At 50.7% G+C, this 11,460-nt stretch overlaps 1 protein-coding gene across 3 annotated transcripts in view; it reads right to left on the reverse strand.

Annotated features, from left to right (window-relative positions):
- Positions 1-11,460, reverse strand: part of SPECC1 (sperm antigen with calponin homology and coiled-coil domains 1) — a 186,744-nt gene that overhangs the window by 13,621 nt on the left and 161,663 nt on the right. For all 3 annotated transcript variants that reach the window (XM_007462667.1, XM_007462666.1, XM_007462665.1), the window contains one exon: positions 4,436-4,552. In XM_007462667.1, the coding sequence (XP_007462729.1) occupies positions 4,436-4,552 (117 nt within the window). The remainder of the gene's footprint in view (positions 1-4,435; positions 4,553-11,460) is intronic.

Here is an 11,460-nt window from a genome sequence, read left to right on the forward strand (position 1 = left end):
CCCTCCCCATCGGCCGGAATGCCTGCTCAACCGCAAGGAGCACCATTCTCCCGGCACCAGCGAGACACTCCCTAGGAGACAACCTTCCTTCTTAGTCTTGCCAGGGGCCGTGATGACCCATGACCCATGACCCGCAGCAGACCTGGATCATGTTAACCATTTAAGGCACAGCCCTCTGTCTCAAAATCCTATGTAACTGTGCTTTGACCTCTAAAGGGTGGAACAGTTCTTAGAACTTTCTCAGAGGCTGTTCCCGGGTTATAATCCTCAACTTGGCTCCAAGAAAATTTTCTATTTCTTCGTTAGATCAGCTGATGAATTTTTTTGTCAGCAGTGCCCGGGCTGCGTGGACCCCGGCACTCCACATGCCCCCGCTGGTCTCCTCCATGGCTGTATCTTCTGGTCCTTCCACTGGGACACCCTCCTCTGTCCTGACAGGTGTGGAGTCCTCAAAGCTTGTTCTTTGGTCTTCTCCCTGTGCCTCTGTGAAGTTGTGATTTACAGTAAGAAATGCACCTTTGCTCTGTCCTCATTCCTGGCACAGAGCTCCTAAAACCTTTGTAATTTTCTACGTAGGAGCCACAGGGGCATCTTTTGTTACAATATTTGGTTTCTGTCCTCGGTTCCAGAAACAGCTTCAGAGCAATAAAGGTGAAACGGGTGTCTTTTTTTTTTTTTTTGGCTGCATTGGGTCTTCGTTGCTGCACGCGGCCTTTCTCTAGTAGCGGCGCGCGGGGGCTACTCTTCGTTGCGGTGCGTGGGCTTCTCATTACAGTGGCTTCTCTTGTTGCGGAGCAAGGGCTCTAGGCGCGCGGGCTTCAGTAGCTGTGGCTCGCGGGCTCAGCAGTTGTGGCTCGTGGGCTCTAGAGCACAGGCTCAGTAGTTGTGGAGCACGGGCTTAGTTGCTCTGGGGCATGTGGGATCTTCCCGGACCAGGGCTCGAACCCGTGTCCCCTGCATTGGCAGGTGGATTCTTAACCACTGCACCACCAGGGAAGCCGGAAACAGGTGTCTTTTGTTACTCATAACAAACCCCTTCCAACCACACCAGCATTTATGTTAATGAGGCAATTCTTTTAAAACTCCTGGATGACTGAAGAATGGGGCTGGTTGCCAGGGGAACCAACCACGGGATTAGAGGGTGGGAACTTTCTGTCCCACGCCCTGACCTGCAGGGGCGGGAGAGGGGCTAGAGGTTGAATCAATCACCAAAGGACAATGATTTAATCAATCATGCCTCTAATAATGAAGCCACCACAAAAACCCAAAAGGACGGGGTCCAGAAAGCTTCTGGGTGGATGAACGCATCAATGTGTGGGAGGGTGGCATGCCCCAAACTCCAGGGGACAGAAGCTCCTGTGCTCGGGACCCTCCCGGACCTCACTCTATGGATCTCCTCATCTGGCTGCTCATCCGTATCCTTTAATATCCTTTGTAACAAACCAGTAACCTCGTAAGTAAGCTGTTTTCCTAAGTTCTGTGAGCTGCTCTAGCAAATTAACTGAAACCGAGGACGGGGTCCTGGGAACCTCTGATCTACAGCCGGTCGGTTGGAAACACAGGTGACAACCTGGACTTGTGACAGGTGTCTGAAGGGGGTGGGCAGTTGTGGAGGACTGAGCCCTTAACCTGTGGGACCTGACGCCGTGTGCAGGTGGAGAGTGTCAGAACTGAGTTAAGCTGTCGGACACACAGCAGGTGGTGCAGAATCACCTGGTGTGGGCCCCCCACACCTGTTCACAGAGGTGTCAGAAGTGAGATGCTGAGAGCAGAGGAGACGCATGGGAGGGCCTTTCCTTAGTGCCTGGGGCCCAGGTGACCTCCACACTCACGGCTTTAATACCACCTATACCTGCCCTGTTCAGGTTCATGTCACTCATGACATGTGGCTATTTAATTAAAAGTAATTAAAATTAAAAATTCAGTTTTCCAGTCACACGAGACACTTCCCATCAGCAGCCCATGTGGCGAGTGGCTACTGCATGGGACAGCATGGATGTATCTATCACATTTCCATCATTTCAGCTCAATTAGATAGAGCTGGTCCATTTCCTGGGGCCCCAAATCTCTATTTCCAGCTCTGACCTGCCCTCTGAACCCAGAGGCAATTGGGTTTGCTATCCAATTGCCTCTGACATTGCTACCTGCATACTTCACAGACATCTCAGATGTAATATGATTCAAAACGGACCATTTTTCCCCCAAAATGTTTAATAATCCTGTCCAGCCTGCTCTACAGATTACAAAGCATAAATTTTAATTTATGCTCTGAAACTTTAATACTTCTGTGATGGTTAATCTTATGTGTTGACTTTGCTAGGCCTTGGTACCTAGATATTTGACTAAAAATTATTCTAGGTATTTCTGTGGCGGTATTTTTAAGACGAGATTAACATTTAAATTGGTGGACTTTGAGTAAAGCAAATGACCCGCCATAACGTGGGTGGGCCTCACCCAATCAGTTGAATGCCTGAATGGAAAAAAGACTGATCTCCCACGAAGAAGAGGGAATTCTGCTGGCAGATGGCTTTTAGACTCCACCTATAATACCGACACTTTGTGTCTCCAGATTGCCAGCCCGCCCTGCAAACTTTGGATTTGTCAGCCTCCACAACTGCATGGGCCAACTGCTTAAAATAAACATCTCTCTCCCTCTCTCTCTCTCTTTATGTGTGTATATATATCTGTGTGTTTACACACATACACACCCAAATCCTAGTAGTTCTGTTTCTCTGGAGAACCCTGACCGATACACACTCTAAACAATTAAATCACTTTGTTCCTTTATCATCGCCATCAGTGCCAGGACGATTTGGACTTTATTTTACATCCTAGTGTGAGAAAGTCAAAACCAGAGCTTTCAAACATTTCTGTTCCTTCCCCCTCAGCAAACAGTCCTGCCAGCCAGACACCTGGGTCGCCTCCGACTTTCTCTTCTCCCCACAGCCACTTAGTCACCGCGTCCAGCTGGTTCTGCGTCTCAGATGTATCTCGAATCTTCCTCCGCCTTCCCACCCACGATGCTGCCACCGGCCTCCACTAACGGGTGAACAGGGAAGTGAGCTCCCACCACAATGCCTACAACCTCCCAACTGCAGCCTCTCTCTCATTCTTGTCCCCGTGACAGTTCACTTTTTCACAGAGAGATCTTTTCAGAACAGGCATCGTCGTCTGTCACTGTCCAGTGCCGTCTGCCAGCCGTCGCGGAAGCCAGGCGGCATGGCAGGCCACCTTCCCTGTGCCCTGCAACCCTGGCCGCAAGCACTGGGCGTCCCCTCGGCTGTGCTCCCCGGCTCTGGAAAGCTCCCCGGCTTTGTGTCACTGGTTCCTTCACGTCAGCTTTTCAGCTGGACTTCCACCTCCTGGGAGACCTTCCCAGCCTTCCTGGTGGAAGTTAGGTCCCCTTGTTCACCCTACAGCCCCGTGTTTCTCTCATGTTCTCCCACATTTTGTTTATTTACAGTGTTGCTTGTTACAGGTTTACTCACTTGTTTACTGAACGTCCACCTCCTGAGGACAAAGAACCTGTCTACGTGCTTACTGCTGCGCTTATTAGTGTGACTGACGCCTGGCAAGAAATGCTTGTTGAGTGAATGAGCACAGGGCCCGGGACAGCGTTTCCCAAAGTACACTCTGTGGAATGTGATTTTTAGGATGTTCTAGGTCAGGATTTGGCAAACTACAGCCTGCAGGCCAATCCTGGCCCTCAGCTCATTTTTGTAAATAAAGTTTTATTGGAACACAGCATGCCCATTTGTTTACAAACGTCTGTGGCCACTTGGGAGCCACAATGGTAGAGCTGAGTGAGTAGCTGTGACAGAGAACACAGATCCACAAAGCCTGCCACTGGCCCCCAACAGGAGAAGTCCGCTGATTCCTGTTACGGGTGATTATATTAAAAGTTAAAAAGGTTCTGTGGCTCTGATATAGGTTGGGCTAAACAGAGTCACACAGGTTTCTTTAACAAAGGACTTCTTGAAGTCTTTACGAGTGCTGTGAATCTCCAAAAGTGTGATCAAATATACAGCTTCCCAAGCTTATTTGAGCAGGGAACTCTTATTAGTGGTGCTTTCTGGTTCTTTGGAATTTGAAAGATTTTGAAAATGCTGGCCAAGGTCTTGAAACCCTGAAGGTGAGAGTCCATCAGGGCTTTCTTTGAAAACCGGGTGACAGGAACTTCTCAGCAGCCACAGTCAACTGGGCTCCACTGTGTTTTTCTAGGTAACAAAGGAAACTGAGAACATTTACCAGGGGTGGGGTTCTGCAGTGTAGACCTGTCCTCTGTAGTTATCTGTGCTGGCATCAATACCCCAATTTCCACCTCAAGTCCACAAACCTCACCCCAGTTGGGATGTATCAAAAGTATGAGGAGTTCCCCTTGTGTGTTCTGGAGGGTAACAGGGGTGACCAGGGAGGGGTGGGGGTGGGGACTTACCTTCTCCTGACTGTTCAGCTCCTGGTACGGGATGTGAGCAGGCAGGTAGGTGTGCAGGAGAGCACACAAGGCCAAGCCATCACTCCAGCTGCTGCTGAAATTGGTGATATCGATGTTCTGTGGGGGAAAAGCAGCATTTATCACCAAACCGTGCCAAGTCACAGACTATGAACAGGACCGTGCTAGGATCCATGTGCGTAACCACCTCTGGGTTTGCAGTAAGACAAGATCAGACACTACCCAATCTTCTGGCAGTACCTTTAATTTTGGTGCCAGGAATGGTGGCCTGGTGTTGCCCAAATCCATTCACAGAAAAGCACAAGGGACTTCTCTGACGGTCCAGTGGTTAAGATTCCATGCTTCCACCGCAGGGGCAATGGGGAACTAAGATCCTGCAAGCTATGAAGCATGGCCAAAAAACAAAAGAAAAACAAAAAAAGGCACGAGAAAAGCCTCTGGAGCTCAAAACAGTAGGGAGCTTCTTTTTTTTATTATGAATTTTTATTGGAGTATAGTTGCTTTACAATATTGTGTCAGTTTCTGATGTGCAGCAAAGTGAATCAGTTATATATATACATATATCCATTTTTTAAAAAGATTTCCTTCCCATTTAAGTCACCAGAGAGCACTGAGTAGAGTTCCCTGTGCTATACAGCAGGTTCTCATTAGTTATCTATTTTATATATAGTAGTGTATATATGTCAATCTCAATCTCCCAATTCACCCCATCCCACCTTCCCCTCTTGGTAACCATAAGTTTCTTCTCTACATCTCAAAACAGTAGGGAACTTCTGCCCACCCTCTGGTATGTCAAAGGCTCTGACATCTTACTCTCGAATTAACCTACCTAGTCAGCTTTGCACATCCCAGCACCTCCCAGCCTTATGTGGCCAAAGAAGAATCATCACCATCACCACCACCACCACCACCACCACCATCATCACCATCACCACCACCATCACCATCACCACCACCACCACCACCATCACCACCACCATCACCACCATCACCACCATCACCACCACCATCACCATCACCACCATCACCATCACCATCACCATCACCACCATCACCATCACCACCACCACCATCACCATCACCACCACCACCACCATCATCACCACCACCATCATCACCATCACCACCATCACCATCATCACCATCATTACCTATGACCCCAATTAACAACAGGGAGACCAAGACTAAACAAGAAGACCTTAAAAACCCACATGGCTTACTCCTGCCACTACCCTCTTCTCCCTACAACTTGGGGGCATCTCAGCGGGGGAGAAAGGAGTTCCTCCTTCAGGACAGGCGGGGGCCCTGGGAGCTGCCTGGCAAACAGTGATAAGGAAGCCAATATCCAACTTGACAGGCAGCCCACGGAGACGACGGTTCCCAGGCAGGACCCCTGGTAGCTCCAGGCTACCTCCAGCTCTTAGACCCTCACACCCATCTGCCTCTTTCTCCCTGACCGAGCTCATCCTAACAGGGCTGGTTTTCTTCCCAAGTTCACAGGCTCATCCTGAATGAAATGCCAGGTTCCCAAGCCCACCGACCCCTCACCGCTTAGGCTGATCTACACAGCGGCTGCCTGAATGTGCTGAAACAGCCAAGGAGAGGCCGTGGAGGCGCTTGCAGGAGGGCACCCCCCGGGGCCCCGAGCGCAGGCCTGTCCTGGGCGCTCTCGGTGGAGGAGGTAGTGTTGCCGCCACACACGCGGCTCTACCTGAACCAGGACATGCCGGGGACCCAGGCCCACACCTGGAGCGCCGCCTTCAGCTCTGCGTCCTGCTCCGGGTCTGGTCTGCAAGCACACTCCCACCCCCCGCGAGGGGACGTGGCCCAGAGCACAACCAAACACACAAGCTGCCAGGTACCAGTGTGACATAAACGTCTGAGCATCCCCCGCTGGGAGGGTCCAGTCTGTTCTCAGGCTGGACGCCAAAGCCGGGACCCCTGACAAGTGGCTCATCTGCATCTTTGGCTTCAAGAGTCTCTCTGGGGACTTTGGAGCTACCTGATGAGGGGGCTGGGGGCTGCTCTAGACATGGAAAGTGCTTTGATTTTATACCTTCTGAAGAGGGAAGAGCTGGGCGGGGCCACGATCCATCCAGTTCACTCGGAGTCTCCAGCTTTCTCCAGCTTTCAAAGCAGACAGTGGGCTGTCAGACCCTGGGAAGGGGAAGCCAGGCTGGGCCGGGCCAGCTGCAGGGAAACCGGGCATCACCGTGAGGGGCGGTGTTTCCAAATGCTCCGCGATCCAGACTTAAGGGGGCGGTAGGGCAGAAACGTTTGCTGAGTGTCTACAAGGTGCCTGTCGCTGTGTATTTTCTCATTTAACTCCCAGAACAACCATGCACGGTAAGCTGTGTGGTGCTCATCTGACAGGTGAGAGAGCTGAAGTGAAAAGAAATGTTGCCGGTGTACCAGAGAGCTGAAGTGAAAAGAAATGTTGCTGGTGTACCAGCCGGGCTCCTGCCCGCCCGGCTGCAGGGCACGTGTCCTCTTGCTGTGTCTCCTTCCTCCTTTTCCCTTTCTTTTCTCTCTCCCTCCCTCCCTCCCTGACTTCCTTGCTGTGTAAATTCACTTTACATTGAAAGCGGTAGATCTTTCTTTTCCGAAAACATGAAAACGTTTTCTACACTTCTCTCTCGTGCCATCTATGACACAAAGCATCATTTTTCTCCATCTGCACAATCTTCACTGGCGTTTGGAGAGGCCAAAGGGACCCAGAGGGATGACAATGCCACCCACCTCACAAAACCAGGACGGCACCCTCTGTTTTAGTTCAATGAACACCACTCAGGAACAGCTTTTGATCTGAAGTGTAAATGTCCTCGTTTATTGAACAGGTTGAGACGAAAATCTGGTGCGACCAAAGCCAGGGTTGAAAAGTCAATCAAAACGACTCATGTCCTCAGGACAGCGCAGATGGCCGGGTCACTTCCGGGTGGACAGCCGCTCGCAGGCCATCGGGGATCATTGAGACACACGGGGACCCTCACGCTTCAGCAGCGGGACCACCCAACACTGTCCCAGACAAAGGAGGCAGTGTCCTAGCTTTTAAAAAAAGGAATAATGGAAATTCCAAATCCGGTCAGCTCAGCAAATCCAACATCTGGGTCAGGAAGGGCTTCTCTTTCATGTCAACTGTTTCCCAGGTTTCGGACTTTGAACAGTTCTGACTCTGGCAGAGACAGACGGCATCAGGCTATGATTCGTCACATTACATTCATTCCAAGAACATGACGTCATCAAAAAAACCTTACCGGTTTTATCTCTGGGTGGAACAACCCAGCTCTAGTTCCCTGAAGGTCATCTGAAACTGTCCATGGTTCTATGTGAACAACAAGAGTAGCAACAATTCCCACCTCAGCACAGCTGGCGGGACAGCTAAACACGTGTGCATCTATGGTCCCTCTGGTCAGAAGGTGAGGGCCAGCGTGCGGAGGCATCAGGCCTCAGCGGTCGCCCTGTTGCTATCACCACCCCACGTGCTTCCTTACTGCCCCCCAAGGTATATTTGGGTGAGTGAGGGGTTAGCTGTGGGGGGACACAATTTGATAACGGCCGTGTTTTTCACGTGAATCACAGAAAAGGGGTGAGCTGATGCGTGCCCTACCGGGTCTCTCTCACTTGAATCCCTGTTCACCTGTGCACCCGTCTTCAGATCACTGACCTGAGTGCTCTGAGGGTCTCTGGTCAGCAGACTGAGGGGGCGCAGGGGATGCTGAGGACGCAGGGGGATGGCCTCGCCAAGCAGGGAGCCGGTGCTTCCTGGGGACGGCACGGCCTTCCCGGGGGCCCTGCAGACTGGACCATGCGGACAGCTTGGGGGTGCCGGTGGCAGCACGGGGACCACCTATCTCTGGGTGGCCAGTTTCCCTGGACAAGAAAGGCATCCAGGGTAGCTGGGCAGGGGCTGTGGGCCCAGCCCCACTGCCGTGACCAGAGAGGTCAAGGAAACACAGCAGGAGGTACTCGTGGATGGGACCGGGGCGCCGGGTAAGGGCAGAGAGAGGACAGTTTCCTGGGCCAAGGAGCAAGGTGACTACTGACTCCAGGCCCCACCCCTGGACAGGATGAAAAGCCTTCTTTTCAGTTGGGGATGATCAAGGTCGGCTCAGCCTTGGTGAGGGGTGAGGCTTGCCGAGCTTGCGGGCAACAGTCCTCAATGCTCCCAGATGCACTGACCAAGAAGGACAAGAACACAAACACCCCGTGAGTGCTAATACGATGTCTTCCTCTTCCTAATGCCCGTTCAGCTGAACCTTAGGGCTTCATCAAAAGGATAACTTAGAGAAAAAAGGAAAACGGCCAACAAGGCATTCTACAAGATAGATCCTCAATTCTTTCCCTTGTTACTTATTCCTGAGTAACACTGACTGCGATAACTGCTATCCTTGACTGGAAGTCGGTAACTGGAAGGGAGCACGAAGGGGATTCAGGGTGGGGGCAATGCTGTGTGTCGTGAGCTGGACGCTCGTGACGTGGGCTACACGCACTTTGTGAAAATTCACTGAGCTGTACGTGTGTATGTACAATAAAACCTACATCAATAAAACAGAAAGGGAGGAGGGGGAGGGAGCGGAGGAGGGGAGGGGGGAGAGGGGATGGATTAGGAAGGAAAAAGGAAAGAAACTGGGACCCTGATCTTCTTAAGGCGCTGAACTGTGGCTATTAAAAAGAATGCCAACATTCTGCAATTTAGGTACTATAAGATTTACCGGCGGGAAAAAGCAGAGCGACAACCAAAAGAAACTTGCTGATTATTTTCCCAAGGGTGATTACTCACTGCAAATTATCTTTAACTTCCTCTGGGATATAAATACCTCAGAGATATTTCTGAGTGAGAGAAAATTCTGGGGAAAGGCAGGCTCAGATATAAAAAAGGTAACATTCTGAGCATCTCCAAAATAGGTTAAGTTTCTAGGAGCACTTAGAAGAAAATTTCATAAGATAAGAGAATTCTGTCCTCAGGGCAGCAAAAATCATTTGAGAAACATGGAAACACTGAAGGGCACAGGGGAAGCTAAACTAACTTTAGTGAACATCCAAGAAAATAATCAGAGTGGCTGAGACTGTAGACACGTTCCAGAAGGGCGAGTGGAGAGGCAGCACTCTTAACGCAGATGGACAGAGCAGAGCAAAACCCAACACGCCACAGCTTTTGCTTCTGGAAGGTTCATCGCATTTGCTTCTGTTGCCTGGAAACACCAACATCTGGTAAAAACAGGAACCACTCTGCCAAGCCTACAGGGGTGGGTCCCCTCAACCCCACCGAGGATGTGGCCGTGCTCCCACCCCGTCTTCATCTTCTCTCAGTGTCTCTCTAGGCTCTTCCGCTAGATTTCTATGAGCGGGTTGACTCTGTGTGCACTAAATGCACGAGTTTTTAAAAAGTTAAAAAGAGGGGACTTCCCTGGTGGCACAGTGGTTGGGAATCTGCCTGCCAATGCAGGGGACACGGGTTCCAGCCCCGGCCCGGGAGGATGCCACATGCCGCGGAGCGGCTAGGCCCACGTGCCACAACTGCTGAGCCTGCGCTCTAGGGCCCGTGAGCTGCAGCTCCTGAGCCTGTGTGCCGCGACTAATGGAGCCCGCACGCCTAGAGCCCGTGCTCTGCAGCAGAGGCCACCGAAATGAGAAGCCCGTGCACCGCAACGAGGGGTGGCCCCCGATCGCAGCAACTAGAGAAAGCCTGCCCACGCACAGCAACGAAGACCCAACACAGCCAAAAGTAAATAAATAAATTTATATATAAAAAAAAAAAAGTTAAAAAGAAAAAAAAAATGAAGGTTCTGGGAAGAAGACAGGAGACTGATTAGAAAGTGCCGTCTGTCCCCTGCTGTAGGGACCAGCTGTCCTGGGCACAGGGAGGCCTTAGCATCCCCTCTCTGGGACCTCCTGGACCTTTTTTGGAGACGTCTTATTGTCACAGCTGTAGAATCAGACTGGGTTTTTGGTTTTTTTTTGGGCGGGGGGAATGTAACAATTTATAGCTCATGGAGGATAAAAGCAGCTCATTCCTCATCAAGGTTCAGCTTGTCTAGGAAGGAGTCCTGGGGAGACCCAAGCTTCCTTTGAAGATTTGGTGAGAAACAGTACAGAGCACGTGCACACATGGGGGGGCGGGGGGGTGGGTGAAATCACCACAAAGGCGGTCTGCACGCCCTCCCCTGCACGTGACCCGGCCTCACTCCCTGCCTGGATACGTGTCTGCATCCATCCCATTCCAGGAGCTGGTCCAGCCTCGGGCTACCCGGTGAACCCCGAGTGGCCTGGACCCACACGTGGACAGCACAGTCCTCAACCGTGGAGTCATGGAGACCCGCCTGTGGACCACAGGGGCCCCTCTCTGCAGATTCTTCCTTTCTGAGGCCCCGTACCGCTGAATGTCACTGTTCTGGGTGCCCACTCTGATCACTGCCTCCCACCCCCCGAACACGCCAGCTCTGCACCATGATGGAAACTGTTCCCCAGCAGAGAGCTGTGACCATGGGGTCACCTCATGAGTTTCCCTTCTCTCGGAGATAAGCTGCCTGGAGATAAGTATGTCTTATCAGATAGCTAAATTTATAAGCCAACATCAAACATTATTAGAATATAGATGAACGGATTTATCATCTTGGGGAAAGAAAGCCATCCAAGGCACAAGATGCAACGAGCATAAAAGAACTGAGAGAACCGACTACATAAAATTAAGTTTCTGTATGACAACAATTAAAAATAAGATAGATGCATACATACAGCAAATGACTAATATCCAGAATATATTCCTTTAAACCATGAGAAAGAGAGAAACAGCTCAAGCAAACACTGGCAGAGGAATGAACTGGTGAGGTGCCAAAGAGGAAAAACAAACAGTCAGAAACATAAGAAGAGGTGTTCAGTCTCACCAGAAAATAAAAATAGCGAAATATTTCACTCAACCAACTGGCAAAAATGAAATAGATGGTAAATTCACAGAGGTAATGAAGATACGGGCAAATAGGTATTCTTTTTTTTTTTTTTTTTGTGGT

The sequence above is a fragment of the Lipotes vexillifer genome, unplaced genomic scaffold (genome assembly GCF_000442215.2).
Source record: "Lipotes vexillifer unplaced genomic scaffold, Lipotes_vexillifer_v1.1 scaffold982, whole genome shotgun sequence".
Taxonomy (NCBI): Eukaryota; Metazoa; Chordata; class Mammalia; order Artiodactyla; family Lipotidae; genus Lipotes; species Lipotes vexillifer.